Here is a 26,795-nt window from a genome sequence, read left to right as displayed (position 1 = left end):
ACTAATTACACCATTACCCATCTGTCACAGGTACCTGAGCTATATACACATTCCTTCTATCCTCAGTATCTCCATCCTATACCCACCTAACACTGCATCACACTAATTACACCATTACCCATCTGTCACAGGTACCTGAACTATATACACATTCCCTCTATCCTCAGTATCTCCATCCTATACCCACCTAACACTACATCACACTAATTACATCATTACCCATCTGACACAGGTACCTGAGCTATATACACATTCCTTCTATCCTCAGTATCCCCATCCTATACCCACCTAACACTACATCACACTAATTACATCATTACCCATCTGACACAGGTACCTGAGCTATATACACATTCCTTCTATCCTCAGTATCTCCATCCTATACCCACCTAACACTGCATCACACTAATTACATCATTACCCATCTGACACTGGAACCTGAGCTATATACACATTCCTTCTATCAGTATCTCCATCCTATACCCACCTAACACTACATCACACTAATTACATCATTACCCATCTGACACAGGTACCTGAGCTATATACACATTCCTTCTATCCTCAGTATCTCCATCCTATACCCACCTAACACTACATCACACTAATTACATCATTACCCATCTGTCACATGTACCTGAGCTATATACACATTCCTTCTATCCTCAGTATCCCCATCCTATACCCACCTAACACTGCATCACACTAATTACACCATTACCCATCTGACACAGGTACCTGAGCTATATACACATTCCTTCTATCCTCAGTATCTCCATCCTATACCCACCTAACACTACATCACACTAATTACACCATTACCCATCTGACACAGGTACCTGAGCTATATACACATTCCTTCTATCCTCAGTATCTCCATCCTATACCCACCTAACACTACATCACACTAATTACATCATTACCCATCTGTCACAGGTACCTGAGCTATATACACATTCCTTCTATCAGTATCTCCATCCTATACCCACCTAACACTACATCACACTAATTACATCATTACCCATCTGACACAGGTACCTGAGCTATATACACATTCCCTCTATCCTCAGTATCTCCATCCTATACCCACCTAACACTACATCACACTAATTACACCATTACCCATCTGACACAGGTACCTGAGCTATATACACATTCCTTCTATCCTCAGTATCTCCATCCTATACCCACCTAACACTGCATCACACTAATTACATCATTACCCATCTGACACAGGTGCCTGAGCTATATACACATTCCTTCTATCCTCAGTATCTCCATCCTATACCCACCTAACACTACATCACACTAATTACATCATTACCCATCTGACACAGGTGCCTGAGCTATATACACATTCCCTCTATCCTCAGTATCTCCATCCTATACCCACCTAACACTACATCACACTAATTACACCATTACCCATCTGACACAGGTACCTGAGCTATATACACATTCCTTCTATCCTCAGTATCTCCATCCTATACCCACCTAACACTGCATCACACTAATTACATCATTACCCATCTGACACAGGTACCTGAGCTATATACACATTCCTTCTATCCTCAGTATCTCCATCCTATACCCACCTAACACTGCATCACACTAATTACATCATTACCCATCTGACACAGGTACCTGAGCTATATACACATTCCTTCTATCCTCAGTATCTCCATCCTATACCCACCTAACACTGCATCACACTAATTACATCATTACCCATCTGACACAGGTACCTGACCTATATACACATTCCTTCTATCCTCAGTATCCCCATCCTATACCCACCTAACACTACATCACACTAATTACATCATTACCCATCTGACACAGGTACCTGAGCTATATACACATTCCTTCTATCAGTATCTCCATCCTATACCCACCTAACACTACATCACACTAATTACATCATTACCCATCTGACACAGGTACCTGAGCTATATACACATTCCTTCTATCCTCAGTATCTCCATCCTATACCCACCTAACACTACATCACACTAATTACATCATTACCCATCTGACACAGGTGCCTGAGCTATATACACATTCCTTCTATTCTCAGTATCTCCATCCTATACCCACCTAACACTGCATCACACTAATTACATCATTACCCATCTGTCACAGGTACCTGAGCTATATACACATTCCTTCTATCCTCAGTATCTCCATCCTATACCCACCTAACACTACATCACACTAATTACATCATTACCCATCTGTCACAGGTACCTGAGCTATATACACATTCCTTCTATCCTCAGTATCCCCATCCTATACCCACCTAACACTACATCACACTAATTACACCATTACCCATCTGTCACAGGTACCTGAGCTATATACACATTCCTTCTATCCTCAGTATCTCCATCCTATACCCACCTAACACTGCATCACACTAATTACATCATTACCCATCTGACACAGGTGCCTGAGCTATATACACATTCCTTCTATCCTCAGTATCTCCATCCTATACCCACCTAACACTACATCACACTAATTACATCATTACCCATCTGACACAGGTACCTGAGCTATATACACATTCCTTCTATCCTCAGTATCTCCATCCTATACCCACCTAACACTACATCACACTAATTACATCATTACCCATCTGACACAGGTACCTGAGCTATATACACATTCCTTCTATCCTCAGTATCTCCATCCTATACCCACCTAACACTACATCACACTAATTACATCATTACCCATCTGACACAGGTGCCTGAGCTATATACACATTCCTTCTATCCTCAGTATCTCCATCCTATACCCACCTAACACTACATCACACTAATTACATCATTACCCATCTGACACAGGTGCCTGAGCTATATACACATTCCTTCTATCCTCAGTATCTCCATCCTATACCCACCTAACACTACATCACACTAATTACATCATTACCCATCTGACACAGGTGCCTGACCTATATACACATTCCTTCTATCCTCAGTATCTCCATCCTATACCCACCTAACACTGCATCACACTAATTACATCATTACCCATCTGACACAGGCTCCTGAGCTATATACACATTCCTTCTATCCTCAGTATCTCCATCCTATACCCACCTAACACTACATCACACTAATTACATCATTACCCATCTGACACAGGTACCTGAGCTATATACACATTCCTTCTATCCTCAGTATCTCCATCCTATACCCACCTAACACTACATCACACTAATTACATCATTACCCATCTGTCACATGTACCTGAGCTATATACACATTCCTTCTATCCTCAGTATCTCCATCCTATACCCACCTAACACTACATCACACTAATTACATCATTACCCATCTGTCACAGGTACCTGAGCTATATACACATTCCTTCTATCCTCAGTATCTCCATCCTATACCCACCTAACACTACATCACACTAATTACATCATTACCCATCTGTCACAGGTACCTGAGCTATATACACATTCCTTCTATCCTCAGTATCTCCATCCTATACCCACCTAACACTACATCACACTAATTACATCATTACCCATCTGTCACAGGTACCTGAGCTATATACACATTCCTTCTATCCTCAGTATCTCCATCCTATACCCACCTAACACTACATCACACTAATTACATCATTACCCATCTGTCACAGGTACCTGAGCTATATACACATTCCTTCTATCAGTATCTCCATCCTATACCCACCTAACACTACATCACACTAATTACATCATTACCCATCTGTCACAGGAACCTGAGCTATATACACATTCCTTCTATCCTCAGTATCTCCATCCTATACCCACCTAACACTGCATCACACTAATTACATCATTACCCATCTGACACAGGTGCCTGAGCTATATACACATTCCTTCTATCCTCAGTATCTCCATCCTATACCCACCTAACACTACATCACACTAATTACATCATTACCCATCTGACACAGGTACCTGAGCTATATACACATTCCTTCTATCCTCAGTATCTCCATCCTATACCCACCTAACACTACATCACACTAATTACATCATTACCCATCTGACACAGGTACCTGAGCTATATACACATTCCTTCTATCCTCAGTATCTCCATCCTATACCCACCTAACACTACATCACACTAATTACATCATTACCCATCTGACACAGGTACCTGAGCTATATACACATTCCTTCTATCCTCAGTATCTCCATCCTATACCCACCTAACACTACATCACACTAATTACATCATTACCCATCTGTCACATGTACCTGAGCTATATACACATTCCTTCTATCCTCAGTATCTCCATCCTATACCCACCTAACACTACATCACACTAATTACATCATTACCCATCTGTCACATGTACCTGAGCTATATACACATTCCTTCTATCCTCAGTATCTCCATCCTATACCCACCTAACACTACATCACACTAATTACATCATTACCCATCTGTCACAGGTACCTGAGCTATATACATATTCCTTCTATCCTCAGTATCTCCATCCTATACCCACCTAACACTACATCACACTAATTACATCATTACCCATCTGTCACAGGTACCTGAGCTATATACACATTCCTTCTATCCTCAGTATCTCCATCCTATACCCACCTAACACTACATCACACTAATTACATCATTACCCATCTGTCACAGGTACCTGAGCTATATACACATTCCTTCTATCCTCAGTATCTCCATCCTATACCCACCTAACACTACATCACACTAATTACATCATTACCCATCTGTCACAGGTACCTGAGCTATATACACATTCCTTCTATCAGTATCTCCATCCTATACCCACCTAACACTACATCACACTAATTACATCATTACCCATCTGTCACAGGAACCTGAGCTATATACACATTCCTTCTATCCTCAGTATCTCCATCCTATACCCACCTAACACTGCATCACACTAATTACATCATTACCCATCTGACACAGGTGCCTGAGCTATATACACATTCCTTCTATCCTCAGTATCTCCATCCTATACCCACCTAACACTACATCACACTAATTACATCATTACCCATCTGACACAGGTACCTGAGCTATATACACATTCCTTCTATCCTCAGTATCTCCATCCTATACCCACCTAACACTACATCACACTAATTACATCATTACCCATCTGACACAGGTACCTGAGCTATATACACATTCCTTCTATCCTCAGTATCTCCATCCTATACCCACCTAACACTACATCACATTAATTACATCATTACCCATCTGACACAGGTACCTGAGCTATATACACATTCCTTCTATCCTCAGTATCTCCATCCTATACCCACCTAACACTACATCACACTAATTACATCATTACCCATCTGACACAGGTGCCTGAGCTATATACACATTCCTTCTATCCTCAGTATCTCCATCCTATACCCACCTAACACTGCATCACACTAATTACATCATTACCCATCTGATACAGGTACCTGAGCTATATACACATTCCTTCTATCCTCAGTATCTCCATCCTATACCCACCTAACACTACATCACACTAATTACATCATTACCCATCTGACACAGGTACCTGAGCTATATACACATTCCTTCTATCAGTATCTCCATCCTATACCCACCTAACACTGCATCACACTAATTACATCATTACCCATCTAACACAGGTACCTGACCTATATACACATTCCTTCTATCCTCAGTATCTCCATCCTATACCCACCTAACACTACATCACACTAATTACATCATTACCCATCTGACACAGGTACCTGAGCTATATACACATTCCTTCTATCCTCAGTATCCCCATCCTATACCCACCTAACACTACATCACACTAATTACATCATTACCCATCTGACACAGGTACCTGAGCTATATACACATTCCTTCTATCCTCAGTATCTCCATCCTATACCCACCTAACACTGCATCACACTAATTACATCATTACCCATCTGACACAGGTACCTGAGCTATATACACATTCCTTCTATCCTCAGTATCTCCATCCTATACCCACCTAACACTGCATCACACTAATTACATCATTACCCATCTGACACAGGTGCCTAAGCTATATACACATTCCTTCTATCAGTATCTCCATCCTATACCCACCTAACACTACATCACACTAATTACATCATTACCCATCTGTCACAGGTACCTGAGCTATATACACATTCCTTCTATCCTCAGTATCCCCATCCTATACCCACCTAACACTACATCACACTAATTACACCATTACCCATCTGTCACAGGTACCTGAGCTATATACACATTCCTTCTATCCTCAGTATCTCCATCCTATACCCACCTAACACTACATCACACTAATTACACCATTACCCATCTGTCACAGGTACCTGAGCTATATACACATTCCTTCTATCCTCAGTATCTCCATCCTATACCCACCTAACACTACATCACACTAATTACATCATTACCCATCTGACACAGGTACCTGAGCTATATACACATTCCTTCTATCCTCAGTATCCCCATCCTATACCCACCTAACACTACATCACACTAATTACACCATTACCCATCTGACACAGGTACCTGAGCTATATACACATTCCTTCTATCCTCAGTATCCCCATCCTATACCCACCTAACACTACATCACACTAATTACATCATTACCCATCTGTCACAGGAACCTGAGCTATATACACATTCCTTCTATCCTCAGTATCTCCATCCTATACCCACCTAACACTGCATCACACTAATTACATCATTACCCATCTGACACAGGTGCCTGAGCTATATACACATTCCTTCTATCCTCAGTATCTCCATCCTATACCCACCTAACACTACATCACACTAATTACATCATTACCCATCTGACACAGGTACCTGAGCTATATACACATTCCTTCTATCCTCAGTATCTCCATCCTATACCCACCTAACACTACATCACACTAATTACATCATTACCCATCTGACACAGGTACCTGAGCTATATACACATTCCTTCTATCCTCAGTATCTCCATCCTATACCCACCTAACACTACATCACACTAATTACATCATTACCCATCTGACACAGGTACCTGAGCTATATACACATTCCTTCTATCCTCAGTATCTCCATCCTATACCCACCTAACACTACATCACACTAATTACATCATTACCCATCTGTCACATGTACCTGAGCTATATACACATTCCTTCTATCCTCAGTATCTCCATCCTATACCCACCTAACACTGCATCACACTAATTACATCATTACCCATCTGTCACAGGTACCTGAGCTATATACACATTCCTTCTATCCTCAGTATCTCCATCCTATACCCACCTAACACTACATCACACTAATTACATCATTACCCATCTGTCACATGTACCTGAGCTATATACACATTCCTTCTATCCTCAGTATCTCCATCCTATACCCACCTAACACTACATCACACTAATTACATCATTACCCATCTGTCACATGTACCTGAGCTATATACACATTCCTTCTATCCTCAGTATCTCCATCCTATACCCACCTAACACTACATCACACTAATTACATCATTACCCATCTGTCACATGTACCTGAGCTATATACACATTCCTTCTATCCTCAGTATCTCCATCCTATACCCACCTAACACTACATCACACTAATTACACCATTACCCATCTGACACAGGTACCTGAGCTATATACACATTCCTTCTATCCTCAGTATCCCCATCCTATACCCACCTAACACTACATCACACTAATTACATCATTACCCATCTGTCACATGTACCTGAGCTATATACACATTCCTTCTATCCTCAGTATCTCCATCCTATACCCACCTAACACTACATCACACTAACTACATCATTACCCATCTGACACAGGTACCTGAGCTATATACACATTCCTTCTATCCTCAGTATCTCCATCCTATACCCACCTAACACTACATCACACTAATTACATCATTACCCATCTGATACAGGTACCTGAGCTATATTCACATTCCTTCTATCCTCAGTATCTCCATCCTATACCCACCTAACACTACATCACACTAATTACATCATTACCCATCTGACACAGGTGCCTGAGCTATATACACATTCCTTCTATCCTCAGTATCTCCATCCTATACCCACCTAACACTACATCACACTAATTACATCATTACCCATCTGTCACAGGTACCTGAGCTATATACACATTCCTTCTATCCTCAGTATCTCCATCCTATACCCACCTAACACTACATCACACTAATTACATCATTACCCATCTGTCACAGGTACCTGAGCTATATACACATTCCTTCTATCAGTATCTCCATCCTATACCCACCTAACACTACATCACACTAATTACATCATTACACATCTGTCACAGGTACCTGAGCTATATACACATTCCTTCTATCCTCAGTATCTCCATCCTATACCCACCTAACACTACATCACACTAATTACATCATTACCCATCTGACACAGGTGCCTGAGCTATATACACTTTCCTTCTATCCTCAGTATCTCCATCCTATACCCACCTAACACTACATCACACTAATTACATCATTACCCATCTGACACAGGTGCCTGACCTATATACACATTCCTTCTATCCTCAGTATCTCCATCCTATACCCACCTAACACTACATCACACTAATTACACCATTACCCATCTGACACAGGTGCCTGAGCTATATACACATTCCTTCTATCCTCAGTATCTCCATCCTATACCCACCTAACACTACATCACACTAATTACATCATTACCCATCTGTCACAGGAACCTGAGCTATATACACATTCCTTCTATCCTCAGTATCCCCATCCTATACCCACCTAACACTACATCACACTAATTACATCATTACCCATCTGTCACAGGTGCCTGAGCTATATACACATTCCTTCTATCCTCAGTATCTCCATCCTATACCCACCTAACACTGCATCACACTAATTACATCATTACCCATCTGACACAGGTGCCTGAGCTATATACACATTCCTTCTATCCTCAGTATCTCCATCCTATACCCACCTAACACTACATCACACTAATTACATCATTACCCATCTGACACAGGTACCTGAGCTATATACACATTCCTTCTATCCTCAGTATCCCCATCCTATACCCACCTAACACTACATCACACTAATTACATCATTACCCATCTGACACAGGTACCTGAGCTATATACACATTCCTTCTATCCTCAGTATCTCCATCCTATACCCACCTAACACTACATCACACTAATTACATCATTACCCATCTGACACAGGTACCTGAGCTATATACACATTCCTTCTATCCTCAGTATCTCCATCCTATACCCACCTAACACTACATCACACTAATTACATCATTACCCATCTGACACAGGTACCTGAGCTATATACACATTCCTTCTATCCTCAGTATCTCCATCCTATACCCACCTAACACTACATCACACTAATTACATCATTACCCATCTGTCACAGGTACCTGAGCTATATACACATTCCTTCTATCCTCAGTATCTCCATCCTATACCCACCTAACACTACATCACACTAATTACATCATTACCCATCTGACACATGTACCTGAGCTATATACACATTCCTTCTATCCTCAGTATCTCCATCCTATACCCACCTAACACTGCATCACACTAATTACATCATTACCCATCTGTCACAGGTACCTGAGCTATATACACATTCCTTCTATCCTCAGTATCTCCATCCTATACCCACCTAACACTACATCACACTAATTACATCATTACCCATCTGTCACAGGTACCTGAGCTATATACACATTCCTTCTATCCTCAGTATCCCCATCCTATACCCACCTAACACTACATCACACTAATTACACCATTACCCATCTGTCACAGGTTTCTGAGCTATATACACATTACTTCTATCCTCAGTATCTCCATCCTATACCCACCTAACACTACATCACACTAATTACATCATTACCCATCTGACACAGGTACCTGAGCTATATACACATTCCTTCTATCCTCAGTATCTCCATCCTATACCCACCTAACACTACATCACACTAATTACATCATTACCCATCTGACACAGGTACCTGAGCTATATACACATTCCTTCTATCCTCAGTATCTCCATCCTATACCCACCTAACACTACATCACACTAATTACATCATTACCCATCTGACACAGGTACCTGAGCTATATACACATTCCTTCTATCCTCAGTATCTCCATCCTATACCCACCTAACACTGCATCACACTAATTACATCATTACCCATCTGACACAGGTACCTGAGCTATATACACATTCCTTCTATCCTCAGTATCTCCATCCTATACCCACCTAACACTACATCACACTAATTACATCATTACCCATCTGACACAGGTACCTGAGCTATATACACATTCCTTCTATCCTCAGTATCTCCATCCTATACCCACCTAACACTACATCACACTAATTACATCATTACCCATCTGACACAGGTACCTGAGCTATATACACATTCCTTCTATCCTCAGTATCTCCATCCTATACCCACCTAACACTACATCACACTAATTACATCATTACCCATCTGACACAGGTACCTGAGCTATATTCACATTCCTTCTATCCTCAGTATCTCCATCCTATACCCACCTAACACTACATCACACTAATTACATCATTACCCATCTGACACAGGTACCTGAGCTATATACACATTCCTTCTATCCTCAGTATCTCCATCCTATACCCACCTAACACTGCATCACACTAATTACATCATTACCCATCTGACACAGGTACCTGAGCTATATACACATTCCTTCTATCCTCAGGATCTCCATCCTATACCCACCTAACACTGCATCACACTAATTACATCATTACCCATCTGTCACAGGTACCTGAGCTATATACACATTCCTTCTATCAGTATCTCCATCCTATACCCACCTAACACTACATCACACTAATTACATCATTACCCATCTGACACAGGTACCTGAGCTATATACACATTCCTTCTATCCTCAGTATCTCCATCCTATACCCACCTAACACTGCATCACACTAATTACATCATTACCCATCTGTCACAGGTACCTGAGCTATATACACATTCCTTCTATCCTCAGTATCTCCATCCTATACCCACCTAACACTACATCACACTAATTACATCATTACCCATCTGACACAGGTGCCTGAGCTATATACACATTCCTTCTATCCTCAGTATCTCCATCCTATACCCACCTAACACTACATCACACTAATTACATCATTACCCATCTGTCACAGGTACCTGAGCTATATACACATTCCTTCTATCCTCAGTATCTCCATCCTATACCCACCTAACACTACATCACACTAATTACATCATTACCCATCTGTCACAGGTACCTGAGCTATATACACATTCCTTCTATCCTCAGTATCTCCATCCTATACCCACCTAACACTACATCACACTAATTACATCATTACCCATCTGTCACAGGTACCTGAGCTATATACACATTCCTTCTATCCTCAGTATCTCCATCCTATACCCACCTAACACTGCATCACACTAATTACATCATTACCCATCTGACACAGGTGCCTGAGCTATATACACATTCCTTCTATCCTCAGTATCTCCATCCTATACCCACCTAACACTACATCACACTAATTACACCATTACCCATCTGACACAGGTGCCTGAGCTATATACACATTCCTTCTATCCTCAGTATCTCCATCCTATACCCACCTAACACTACATCACACTAATTACATCATTACCCATCTGACACAGGTGCCTGAGCTATATACACATTCCTTCTATCCTCAGTATCTCCATCCAATACCCACCTAACACTACATCACACTAATTACATCATTACCCATCTGACACAGGTGCCTGAGCTATATACACATTCCTTCTATCCTCAGTATCTCCATCCTATACCCACCTAACACTGCATCACACTAATTACATCATTACCCATCTGACACAGGCTCCTGAGCTATATACACATTCCTTCTATCCTCAGTATCTCCATCCTATACCCACCTAACACTACATCACACTAATTACATCATTACCCATCTGACACAGGTGCCTGAGCTATATACACATTCCTTCTATCCTCAGTATCTCCATCCTATACCCACCTAACACTGCATCACACTAATTACACCATTACCCATCTGTCACAGGTGCCTGAGCTATATACACATTCCTTCTATCCTCAGTATCTCCATCCAATACCCACCTAACACTACATCACACTAATTATATCATTACCCATCTGACACAGGTACCTGAGCTATATACACATTCCTTCTATCCTCAGTATCTCCATCCTATACCCACCTAACACTACATCACACTAATTACATCATTACCCATCTGACACAGGTACCTGAGCTATATACACATTCCTTCTATCCTCAGTATCTCCATCCTATACCCACCTAACACTGCATCACACTAATTACATCATTACCCATCTGTCACAGGTACCTGAGCTATATACACATTCCTTCTATCCTCAGTATCTCCATCCTATACCCACCTAACACTACATCACACTAATTACATCATTACCCATCTGACACAGGTACCTGAGCTATATACACATTCCTTCTATTCTCAGTATCTCCATCCTATACCCACCTAACACTACATCACACTAATTACATCATTACCCATCTGTCACAGGTACCTGAGCTATATACACATTCCTTCTATCCTCAGTATCTCCATCCTATACCCACCTAACACTACATCACACTAATTACATCATTACCCATCTGACACTGGTGCCTGAGCTATATACACATTCCTTCTATTCTCAGTATCTCCATCCTATACCCACCTAACACTGCATCACACTAATTACATCATTACCCATCTGTCACAGGTACCTGAGCTATATACACATTCCTTCTATCCTCAGTATCTCCATCCTATACCCACCTAACACTACATCACACTAATTACATCATTACCCATCTGTCATAGGTACCTGAGCTATATACACATTCCTTCTATCCTCAGTATCTCCATCCTATACCCACCTAACACTACATCACACTAATTACATCATTACCCATCTGTCACATGTACCTGAGCTATATACACATTCCTTCTATCCTCAGTATCTCCATCCTATACCCACCTAACACTACATCACACTAATTACATCATTACCCATCTGTCACAGGTGCCTGAGCTATATACACATTCCTTCTATCCTCAGTATCTCCATCCTATACCCACCTAACACTACATCACACTAATTACATCATTACCCATCTGACACAGGTACCTGAGCTATATACACATTCCTTCTATCCTCAGTATCTCCATCCTATACCCACCTAACACTGCATCATACTAATTACATCATTACCCATCTGACACAGGTACCTGAGCTATATACACATTCCTTCTATCCTCAGTATCTCCATCCTATACCCACCTAACACTACATCACACTAATTACATCATTACCCATCTGACACAGGTACCTGAGCTATATACACATTCCTTCTATCCTCAGTATCTCCATCCTATACCCACCTAACACTACATCACACTAATTACATCATTACCCATCTGTCACAGGTGCCTGAGCTATATACACATTCCTTCTATCCTCAGTATCTCCATCCTATACCCACCTAACACTACATCACACTAATTACACCATTACCCATCTGTCACAGGTGCCTGAGCTATATACACATTCCTTCTATCCTCAGTATCTCCATCCTATACCCACCTAACACTACATCACACTAATTACACCATTACCCATCTGTCACAGGTACCTGAGCTATATACACATTCCTTCTATCCTCAGTATCTCCATCCTATACCCACCTAACACTACATCACACTAATTACATCATTACCCATCTGTCACATGTACCTGAGCTATATACACATTCCTTCTATCCTCAGTATCTCCATCCTATACCCACCTAACACTACATCACACTAATTACATCATTACCCATCTGTCACAGGTACCTGAGCTATATACACATTCCTTCTATCCTCAGTATCTCCATCCTATACCCACCTAACACTACATCACACTAATTACATCATTACCCATCTGACACAGGTTCCTGAGCTATATACACATTCCTTCTATCCTCAGTATCTCCATCCTATACCCACCTAACACTACATCACACTAATTACACCATTACCCATCTGACACAGGTACCTGAGCTATATACACATTCCTTCTATCCTCAGTATCTCCATCCTATACCCACCTAACACTACATCACACTAATTACATCATTACCCATCTGACACAGGTACCTGAGCTATATACACATTCCTTCTATCCTCAGTATCTCCATCCTATACCCACCTAACACTACATCACACTAATTACATCATTACCCATCTGTCACAGGTACCTGAGCTATATACACATTCCTTCTATCCTCAGTATCTCCATCCTATACCCACCTAACACTACATCACACTAATTACATCATTACCCATCTGTCTCAGGTACCTGAGCTATATACACATTCCTTCTATCCTCAGTATCTCCATCCTATACCCACCTAACACTACATCACACTAATTACATCATTACCCATCTGATACAGGTACCTGAGCTATATACACATTCCTTCTATCCTCAGTATCTCCATCCTATACCCACCTAACACTACATCACACTAATTACATCATTACCCATCTGACACAGGTACCTGAGCTATATACACATTCCTTCTATCCTCAGTATCTCCATCCTATACCCACCTAACACTACATCACACTAATTACATCATTACCCATCTGACACAGGTACCTGAGCTATATACACATTCATTCTATCCTCAGTATCTCCATCCTATACCCACCTAACACTGCATCACACTAATTACATCATTACCCATCTGACACAGGTACCTGAGCTATATACACATTCCTTCTATCCTCAGCATCTCCATCCTATACCCACCTAACACTACATCACACTAATTACATCATTACCCATCTGACACAGGTACCTGAGCTATATACACATTCCTTCTATCCTCAGTATCTCCATCCTATACCCACCTAACACTACATCACACTAATTACACCATTACCCATCTGACACAGGTACCTGAGCTATATACACATTCCCTCTATCCTCAGTATCTCCATCCTATACCCACCTAACACTACATCACACTAATTACACCATTACCCATCTGACACAGGTACCTGAGCTATATACACATTCCTTCTATCCTCAGTATCTCCATCCTATACCCACCTAACACTGCATCACACTAATTACATCATTACCCATCTGACACAGGTACCTGAGCTATATACACATTCCTTCTATCCTCAGTATCTCCATCCTATACCCACCTAACACTGCATCACACTAATTACATCATTACCCATCTGTCACAGGTACCTGAGCTATATACACATTCCTTCTATCCTCAGTATCTCCATCCTATACCCACCTAACACTACATCACACTAATTACATCATTACCCATCTGTCACAGGTACCTGAGCTATATACACATTCCTTCTATCCTCAGTATCTCCATCTTATACCCACCTAACACTACATCACACTAATTACATCATTACCCATCTGTCACAGGTACCTGAGCTATATACACATTCCTTCTATCCTCAGTATCTCCATCTTATACCCACCTAACACTGCATCACACTAATTACATCATTACCCATCTGACACAGGTACCTGAGCTATATACACATTCCTTCTATCCTCAGCATCTCCATCCTATACCCACCTAACACTACATCACACTAATTACATCATTACCCATCTGACACAGGTACCTGAGCTATATACACATTCCTTCTATCCTCAGTATCTCCATCCTATACCCACCTAACACTGCATCACACTAATTACATCATTACCCATCTGACACAGGTACCTGAGCTATATACACATTCCTTCTATCCTCAGCATCTCCATCCTATACCCACCTAACACTACATCACACTAATTACATCATTACCCATCTGACACAGGTACCTGAGCTATATACACATTCCTTCTATCCTCAGTATCTCCATCCTATACCCACCTAACACTACATCACACTAATTACACCATTACCCATCTGACACAGGTACCTGAGCTATATACACATTCCCTCTATCCTCAGTATCTCCATCCTATACCCACCTAACACTACATCACACTAATTACATCATTACCCATCTGTCACAGGTACCTGAGCTATATACACATTCCTTCTATCCTCAGTATCTCCATCCTATACCCACCTAACACTACATCACACTAATTACATCATTACCCATCTGTCACAGGTACCTGAGCTATATACACATTACTTCTATCCTCAGTATCTCCATCCTATACCCACCTAACACTGCATCACACTAATTACATCATTACCCATCTGACACAGGTACCTGAGCTATATACACATTCCTTCTATCCTCAGTATCTCCATCCTATACCCACCTAACACTACATCACACTAATTACATCATTACCCATCTGACACAGGTACCTGAGCTATATACACATTCCTTCTATCCTCAGTATCTCCATCCTATACCCACCTAACACTACATCACACTAATTATATCATTACCCATCTGTCACAGGTGCCTGAGCTATATACACATTCCTTCTATCCTCAGTATCTCCATCCTATACCCACTAAACACTACATCACACTAATTACATCATTACCCATCTGACACAGGTACCTGAGCTATATACACATTCCTTCTATCCTCAGTATCTCCATCCTATACCCACCTAACACTACATCACACTAATTACATCATTACCCATCTGATACAGGTACCTGAGCTATATACACATTCCTTCTATCCTCAGTATCTCCATCCTATACCCACCTAACACTACATCACACTAATTACATCATTACCCATCTGACACAGGTGCCTGAGCTATATACACATTCCTTCTATCCTCAGTATCTCCATCCTATACCCACCTAACACTACATCACACTAATTACATCATTACCCATCTGACACAGGTACCTGAGCTATATACACATTCCTTCTATCCTCAGTATCTCCATCCTATACCCACCTAACACTACATCACACTAATTACATCATTACCCATCTGACACAGGTACCTGAGCTATATACACATTCCTTCTATCCTCAGTATCTCCATCCTATACCCACCTAACACTACATCACACTAATTACATCATTACCCATCTGACACAGGTACCTGAGCTATATACACTTTCCTTCTATCCTCAGTATCTCCATCCTATACCCACCTAACACTACATCACACTAATTACATCATTACCCATCTGACACAGGTACCTGAGCTATATACACATTCCTTCTATCCTCAGTATCTCCATCCTATACCCACCTAACACTACATCACACTAATTACATCATTACCCATCTGACACAGGTACCTGAGCTATATACACATTCCTTCTATCCTCAGTATCTCCATCCTATACCCACCTAACACTACATCACACTAATTACATCATTACCCATCTGTCACATGTACCTGAGCTATATACACATTCCTTCTATCCTCAGTATCCCCATCCTATACCCACCTAACACTACATCACACTAATTACATCATTACCCATCTGTCACAGGTACCTGAGCTATATACACATTCCTTCTATCCTCAGTATCTCCATCCTATACCCACCTAACACTGCATCACACTAATTACACCATTACCCATCTGTCACAGGTACCTGACCTATATACACATTCCTTCTATCCTCAGTATCTCCATCCTATACCCACCTAACACTGCATCACACTAATTACATCATTACCCATCTGACACAGGTGCCTGAGCTATATACACATTCCTTCTATCCTCAGTATCTCCATCCTATACCCACCTAACACTACATCACACTAATTACATCATTACCCATCTGACACAGGTACCTGAGCTATATACACATTCCTTCTATCAGTATCTCCATCCTATACCCACCTAACACTACATCACACTAATTACATCATTACCCATCTGACACAGGTACCTGAGCTATATACACATTCCCTCTATCCTCAGTATCTCCATCCTATACCCACCTAACACTGCATCACACTAATTACATCATTACCCATCTGACACAGGTACCTGAGCTATATACACATTCCTTCTATCCTCAGTATCTCCATCCTATACCCACCTAACACTACATCACACTAATTACATCATTACCCATCTGTCACAGGTACCTGAGCTATATACACATTCCTTCTATCCTCAGTATCTCCATCCTATACCCACCTAACACTGCATCACACTAATTACATCATTACCCATCTGACACAGGTGCCTGAGCTATATACACATTCCTTCTATCCTCAGTATCTCCATCCTATACCCACCTAACACTACATCACACTAATTACATCATTACCCATCTGACACAGGTACCTGAGCTATATACACATTCCCTCTATCCTCAGTATCTCCATCCTATACCCACCTAACACTGCATCACACTAATTACATCATTACCCATCTGACACAGGTGCCTGAGCTATATACACATTCCTTCTATCCTCAGTATCTCCATCCTATACCCACCTAACACTACATCACACTAATTACATCATTACCCATCTGACACAGGTTCCCGAGCTATATACACATTCCTTCTATCAGTATCTCCATCCTATACCCACCTAACACTGCATCACACTAATTACATCATTACCCATCTGACACAGGTACCTGAGCTATATACACATTCCTTCTATCCTCAGTATCTCCATCCTATACCCACCTAACACTACATCACACTAATTACATCATTACCCATCTGTCACATGTACCTGAGCTATATACACATTCCTTCTATCCTCAGTATCTCCATCCTATACCCACCTAACACTACATCACACTAATTACATCATTACCCATCTGTCACAGGTACCTGAGCTATATACACATTCCTTCTATCCTCAGTATCTCCATCCTATACCCACCTAACACTACATCACACTAATTACATCATTACCCATCTGACACAGGTTCCCGAGCTATATACACATTCCTTCTATCAGTATCTCCATCCTATACCCACCTAACACTGCATCACACTAATTACATCATTACCCATCTGACACAGGTACCTGAGCTATATACACATTCCTTCTATCCTCTATAATTCCAGCTAAATGACGGAGATCAGTCCCGCTTAGAATGGCCCGGAGATACGCTATAGTGTATGTGTAGTTTGCCAAGTCTCACTGCATCCTGAATATGTGCGACTTGTATCCCTTTTACACCAGAGCTAACCTGGATTATTGCAGGGATAACCCGGGTAGCGCTTTGGTGTTTAAGGGGACAGGGTTGAATTCCTGGGTTGAGTGACTCGGCAATCCAGGTAACTTGCAGGGTTTAATGAAGGAATGACCCTGCAGTATAAACGGTGCGATCTGGGTTATGATGACCAGGATTGTGCCGCATGCCTGTGAATGGCCGGCTTCAGGGGCGCTTGGAGAGGACGTAATCTCCGAGTGTCCACTTCAACACCGGAAAAGCCGGGTCACTGCAGACCCGGCTCCAGTGTGAACGGTGCCAGCTCAGAATATCCTGGGTCAGCGTCGGGAAAATTGCGGGTCTGATCCGGATTGGAACCCTGTTCCAACTATAGGGTTAGACCCGGAATTTAGGTATAAAAGCGGTATTAGAGCCCGGCCCTTGTGTGTGTAAGAAGTAAAAGCCGCACTTACTGAGAGCTGGCAGTAGGCGGAGTAGAGAGTTCCTGTTCCTCTGCTTGGTGATGTGCAGCAGGTAATACAGTCCCACCTCACAGGCAATTCTGTTCTCATGCAAAAATCTGTCATGGAGACAACATTGTGAGGATTCTTATACAGGGGTTATAAATCAGAGATAAAACCTTCTACTCTGCACTGGAAGCATGTTCTCCCCGTCTCCCTGCAGCATAGGGCACCACGTATGTACTTAATGGGAGCTCGCACAGAACGCAATCATATCGAACCAAGCGATCGAGGTGCAGCTTGTAGGGCACCTGAACAGGTCCATTACCGCTCAATGTTCTGCACACAGCAAAGCGCCCGTGTGTGAGGCCTGCAAACATTTACTGTGACTTCTCTTATAGGATCTACGTGCAATTACACCATTTGGAGGTCGCATTTAGGGACAATCACATAACAGAGAACAGAATAAATGGAGAAGAAATGGCAGTAACAGAGGAACGGATCTCAGAGCTGTAGTATGAGAGGATAGGAAGGGAGCAGGGAAAGTCGGTAGGGGGCATAGGGAGAGATTAGTAGCAGAAGGAGGGAGGTTATATCGCTGCCCTATAAGACTGCACCCTGATCTATCTATCTATATACTGTATATATAATCTCCCAGTAGTGGTGGGGACATATATTGTAAAATAATTTTGAGTGCGCATGGGACAGACAGAGACAGCATTAAAAAACAGAACAAAGCCACACACATATACCCACACACATACTCCTATACATACACACACATATACCCACACACATACTCCTATACATACCCACACACATACTCCTATACATACACACACATATACCCACACACATACTCCTATACATACCCACACACATACTCCTATACATACACACACATATACCCACACAAATACTCCTATACATACACACACATACTCCTATACATACACACACACACACACATATACACACACACACACACATATACACACACACATACTCCTATACATACACACACACATATACCCACACACATATACCCACACACATACTCCTATACATACACACATACTCCTATACATACACACACATATACCCACACACATACTCCTATACATACACACACATATACACACACACATACTCCTATACATACACACACACATATACCCACACACATACTCCTATACATACACACACACATATACCCACACACATACTCCTATACATACACACACACATATACCCACACACACACATATATACCCACACACATACTCCTATACATACACACACACACATATACCCACACACATACTCCTATACATACACACACACACATATACCCACACACATACTCCTATACATACACACACACATATACCCACACACATACTCCTATACATACACACACACATATACCCACACACATACTCCTATACATACACACACACATATACCCACACACATATTCCTATACATACACACACACATATACCCACACACATACTCCTATACATACACACACACATATACCCACACACACACATATACCCACACATACTCCTATACATACACACACACACACACATATACACACACACACACATACTCCTATACATACACACACACTCCTATACATACCCACGCACATACTCCTATACATACACACACATATACCCACACACATACTCCTATAGATACACACACATATACCCACACACATACTCCTATACATACACACACACATATACCCACACACATACTCCTATACATACACACACACATATACACACACACACATATACACACACACACTCCTATACATACCCACACACATACTCCTATACATACACACACATATACCCACACACATACTCCTATAGATACACACACATATACCCACACACATACTCCTATACATACACACACACACATACCCACACACATATACACACACACATACTCCTATACATACCCACACACATACACACACATATACCCACACACATACTCCTATACATACACACACATATACCCACACACATACTCCTATACATACACACACACATACCCACACACATACTCCTATACATACACACACACATATACCCACACACATACTCCTATACATACACACATATACCCACACACATATACACACACATACTCCTATACATACACACACATATACCCACACACATACTCCTATACATACACACACACACATATACCCACACACATACTCCTATACATACACACACATACTCCTATACATACACACACATATACCCACACACATACTCCTATACATACACACACACATATACCCACACACATACTCCTATACATACACACACACACACATATACCCACACACACATACTCCTATACATACACACACATATACCCACACACATACTCCTATACATACACACACATATACCCACACACATACTCCTATACATACACACACATATACCCACACACATACTCCTATACATACACACACGTATACCCACACACATACTCCTATACATACACACACATATACCCACACACATACTCCTATACATACACACACATATACACACACACATACTCCTATACATACACACATATACCCACACACATACTCCTATACATACACACACATATACCCACACACATACTCCTATACATACACACACATATACCCACACACATACTCCTATACATACACACACACACACATATACCCACACACATACTCCTATACATACACACACACACACATATACCCACACACATACTCCTATACATACACACACATACTCCTATACATACACACACACACACACACACACACACATATACCCACACACACACACACACATATACCCACACACATACTCCTATACATACCCACACACATATACACACACATACTCCTATACATACACACATACTCCTATACATACACATACTCCTATACATACACACACACATATACTCCTATACATACACACACACATATACTCCTATACATACACACACATATACCCACACACATACTCCTATACATACACACACATATACCCATACACACACACACATACTCCTATACATACACACACATATACCCACACACATATACCCACACACATACTCCTATACATACACACACACATACTCCTATACATACACACACATACTCCTATACATACACACACATATACCCACACACATATACACACACATATACCCACACACATACAAACTGATAAAGCCGGAATATGTGACTGTACATATTCCTTCAGCAAGTCACGAATATATGCATGCTTATGTCTTTCATTATTTCTCTCATTGCTATTAAGAGTATATAGAAATGATTCAGGATATATATTAGTTGTAAGTTGCGGAGGACGTCACATGCGTCAAATGGCCTCAGGCCTAGAGATGAGGGTTACCCTCTCTCTAAAGTAGGCAGGGGTGTGTGTCTGAGGCAACAGTTATTATTGGTTAATATTGTATAATCTAACGGTATAAGTGTTATTACAGGAATAGGTATAAAACAGGATTTTGGTACTTACCGATAAATCCCTTTCTCCGATTCCACAGGGGACACTGGAGTTCAATACAGTGGGTATAGACGGTGGTAGAGCAGAGCCTGGCACTTTAAATAATTTAGAAGTGTGACTGGCTCCTCCCCCTCTATGCCCCATCAGCCCCAGTTTAAGAACTGAGCCCGAGAGGAGACGGAGGACAACAGGAAAACGAGGAGAAGGAGAAGACCACAGAACGGAACAAGACCGACTGAAGGAGAACAAAGGAACCCATTGCAGGGAAAACATGCAGTCACACAACTATAGAAGGTACCAAACAAAACGGCAGGTACGCAGCGCAGGGCGGGCGTCCAGTGTCCCCTGTGGAATCGGAGAAAGGGATTTATCGGTAAGTACCAAAATCCTGTTTTCTCCTTCATCCACTAGGGGACACTGGAGTTCAAGACAGTGGGGACGTCCCAAAGCCAACCTCTCGGGTGGGAAGCGCGGAGAACTTGCCGACCCTTCAGCCAAACCGAAACAGGGACCGCACAGAACCGGAGGCCCAACGGAAAGGCAAGAGCTGATGATCAAGTGTTGTAGAGCCAGGAGACAATCAGAACTCCTTGCTGAACAGTCACAGAAATTGCACAACGTACAGCATAAATCGAATGGAATAAAGCGGCTAGCGAGAAAACACCCTCAGGTGAGAAGCATCAGAACACTGTAAGCTCAGCTGAAAACAGACCAAGCCGGACTGTTGGGAGCAGAGAACCCCAGCCCGAAGCCATAGGAGAAGGGCAGTAACCAAAGAACAAAACTCGAGAAAACCGTACCAGCTCCAGAAACAGGAAGCTGCCACAGTCGCAGACAGCAGAATCCCAGCACGCTGAACATAACTCATATAGATATAAGTATAACGATACCATTCTACAAATACAGAACTGATCCTGTCCACAGACTCCTAATAAAGAGTATACTGGGAGGCAAAAGTCAAGACCGAAGCAGCCCTAAACCAGTCTGGAGGTCCAACTACTACAAGGTTGTTAACCAGCGGAAGGGTTAGACCATAGAGATCTCCGACAATTGGAGATCCCACTGGGCAAGAGGCAGAGGCGGCTTCGAGAGGATTGAGACTACAATCCCTTTCAGAGGGTCAGACAGCAGAACAACCCATTCTTCAAACAGAGTGATAAAACAGCGACTGAAACACTGCAGCTGAAAAGAAACCACAGCAACAAAACCCCAGACAGACAACTTCCAACATGATGGTAGTGCGTAGTCAGTACCAACTGCTGGTCCGAACATAGTATGAAAACAACCAGGATACCCTAGCAGTTAAACAGCACAGATGCAACAGCCAGCCAGGGAGAGCTACCAATATAGGGAAGCATCCCATACAGTAAGGCTAGAGCACTAGGACAGCCATGAAGGCACCCGCCAATGTGATGAAATAGCAACAGATACTGAACCGGAAAAACCCACCAGGCCCCCTGTCACCCTTTAATGTAAAGATGTGCACTAGCCTATAGATGCTCTTCAGTCCAGAACCCAACAGATTCTAGTAGAATAGTGTCACTAATCTCAATATTGGAACTATGCACCCACACACCAGGAACGCTCTAAAAACTAGAGCCAAATGATTAAAAGAGCGGATGGCTGCTAGGACAGCAGCTAGGGTGCGGAATAGAGAATAACACTATGTAATGTCAGGTTGCCTGAAATAGGAGTCTCTTCCGAGGCATTAGTGGGGTAAGCCCGCTTACCTGTGGGCGACCAGAAACCCTCTGGACGCTATGTAGAATGTCACTGACCTTTTCCAACTCACAGCAACCTGCCCCGTCAGGGATAGAGAGTAGCTTCAGCGGTCTAAGACAAATGCTCTACAGCACGGACTTCAATCTGGAGATGTTGCAGTAGAAAATACTGTAGAAAGCTAGCAAAACGTTAGTGGAGACAAGAAGGTTATACAACAGGACTCTATACCTGAGCTTGTTCCATTAGGGATGTTTATCCATATAAAGATTATACATCTACCCCAAATACGGTCTGCTAGTGTAAGCAGCCTTACATTAACCCTTATAATGGTGAAGTGCGTATTACGGCCACCAATCTAAATACAATCCAGGCCTGACCCTGCCTATATCAGCGGGTGGCCCTAGGCCTTCAAGCAATTTAACTAATTAAGCCCTGAGGATGGTAGAGAACCTGGATTCCTTATGTACTGATAGGAAATGTACCTAGGGTCCCTCTAGAGACCCATTTTATTGAGATATGCGACAAGACAATAACATGGAGTACCAGAATCGATACAGAGAAGGGTACCTGTACATAGAATGCATTAGTTATCCCAAGTAAAGAAGGAATATATCTGTAGTGATAACCCCAGTTAGGGCTAAAAAACAGTATTTCCCAATTATTAGGAAATATATCAGTATTTATACACACGTACCCACAGACATAACAGTTGCATGAGAAGGCAATCTCTTTGAAAGAAAGAGTTAATGCCAACATACTAAGTTTACTTGTCAGACTCCTGCACCAGGAGATCAGCATGCTATAAATATAAAATAAATAAATAAATATAAATATATATATCCTGCACTCTTAGAGTCATATCAGTTTGCTACCAAGTGCGCCACTGGAGTGTAGTTGTAGATCATAGGTCCCCCGAAAAGGAGCGCCATAGATATAGACTGACGGGAACAGAACTATAGCCTCAGGAGGATGCAAGTACATATCTGTATATACATGTATGGACATACAAGATGTATAGGGTCCATACTGGAAGCAATGCCATAGGGAATTGTAACTATCACTATGCAAACCACAGAACATGACTTCAGTCCATAGCCACCATATAATATATATATGGATATAGCTTACAGCAGTGGCTCCCAAACTCGGTCCCCAGGACCCCACACACGTCACATCACCCAGGTCACCCAGCAGGACCACAGGTGTATCCATTACTCACTGACACATTTTTAAAATGGAGCTAATTAATTTTCACCTGCGATTCCGCGAGGAGCCCCGGAACCATGCACTGCCCGGGGTCCCGAGGACCGAGCACCAGCGGCCCCCAGCATCTGGTAATCCCAGGCGGCTTCCCATCCGTGGAAATATAGGCATACCATATATATATATATATATACATATACATATACACACACACACATATAGATATATATATATGCAATCACACATACTGATACAGATATACACACACACATAAATCCTTAGGGAGAGTAGTGTAAAGCGGAGTTATTGCACCAACTACATTAGGAGAGCCCAGCCTCCAACTGCATCATCTTTCTTTTAAAATGTGCTAGGTATCAGACATAAAACGGATAAGAGCAGATCCTACCCCTGCTTTTATGGTAAGGATAAGAAGCGATATAAGAAGCGATATATATATATCCACCTATGCATACGCATACCTACATACATGATTAGCAGGTGATGATATTGTAAAATGAGAACATG

The 26,795-nt window shown here is 41.7% G+C and overlaps 1 protein-coding gene across 1 annotated transcript in view; it reads right to left on the bottom strand.

Annotated features, from left to right (window-relative positions):
- Positions 1–26,795, bottom strand: part of NELFB (negative elongation factor complex member B) — a 63,481-nt gene that overhangs the window by 19,150 nt on the left and 17,536 nt on the right. The window contains exon 10 of the mRNA XM_088459678.1: positions 19,792–19,898. Within this exon, the coding sequence (XP_088315804.1) occupies positions 19,792–19,898 (107 nt within the window). The remainder of the gene's footprint in view (positions 1–19,791; positions 19,899–26,795) is intronic.

This window comes from Taudactylus pleione, unplaced genomic scaffold (genome assembly GCF_031769625.1).
Source record: "Taudactylus pleione unplaced genomic scaffold, aTauple2 ptg000927l, whole genome shotgun sequence".
Taxonomy (NCBI): Eukaryota; Metazoa; Chordata; class Amphibia; order Anura; family Myobatrachidae; genus Taudactylus; species Taudactylus pleione.
This window is presented reverse-complemented; position numbering and strand designations above follow the sequence as displayed.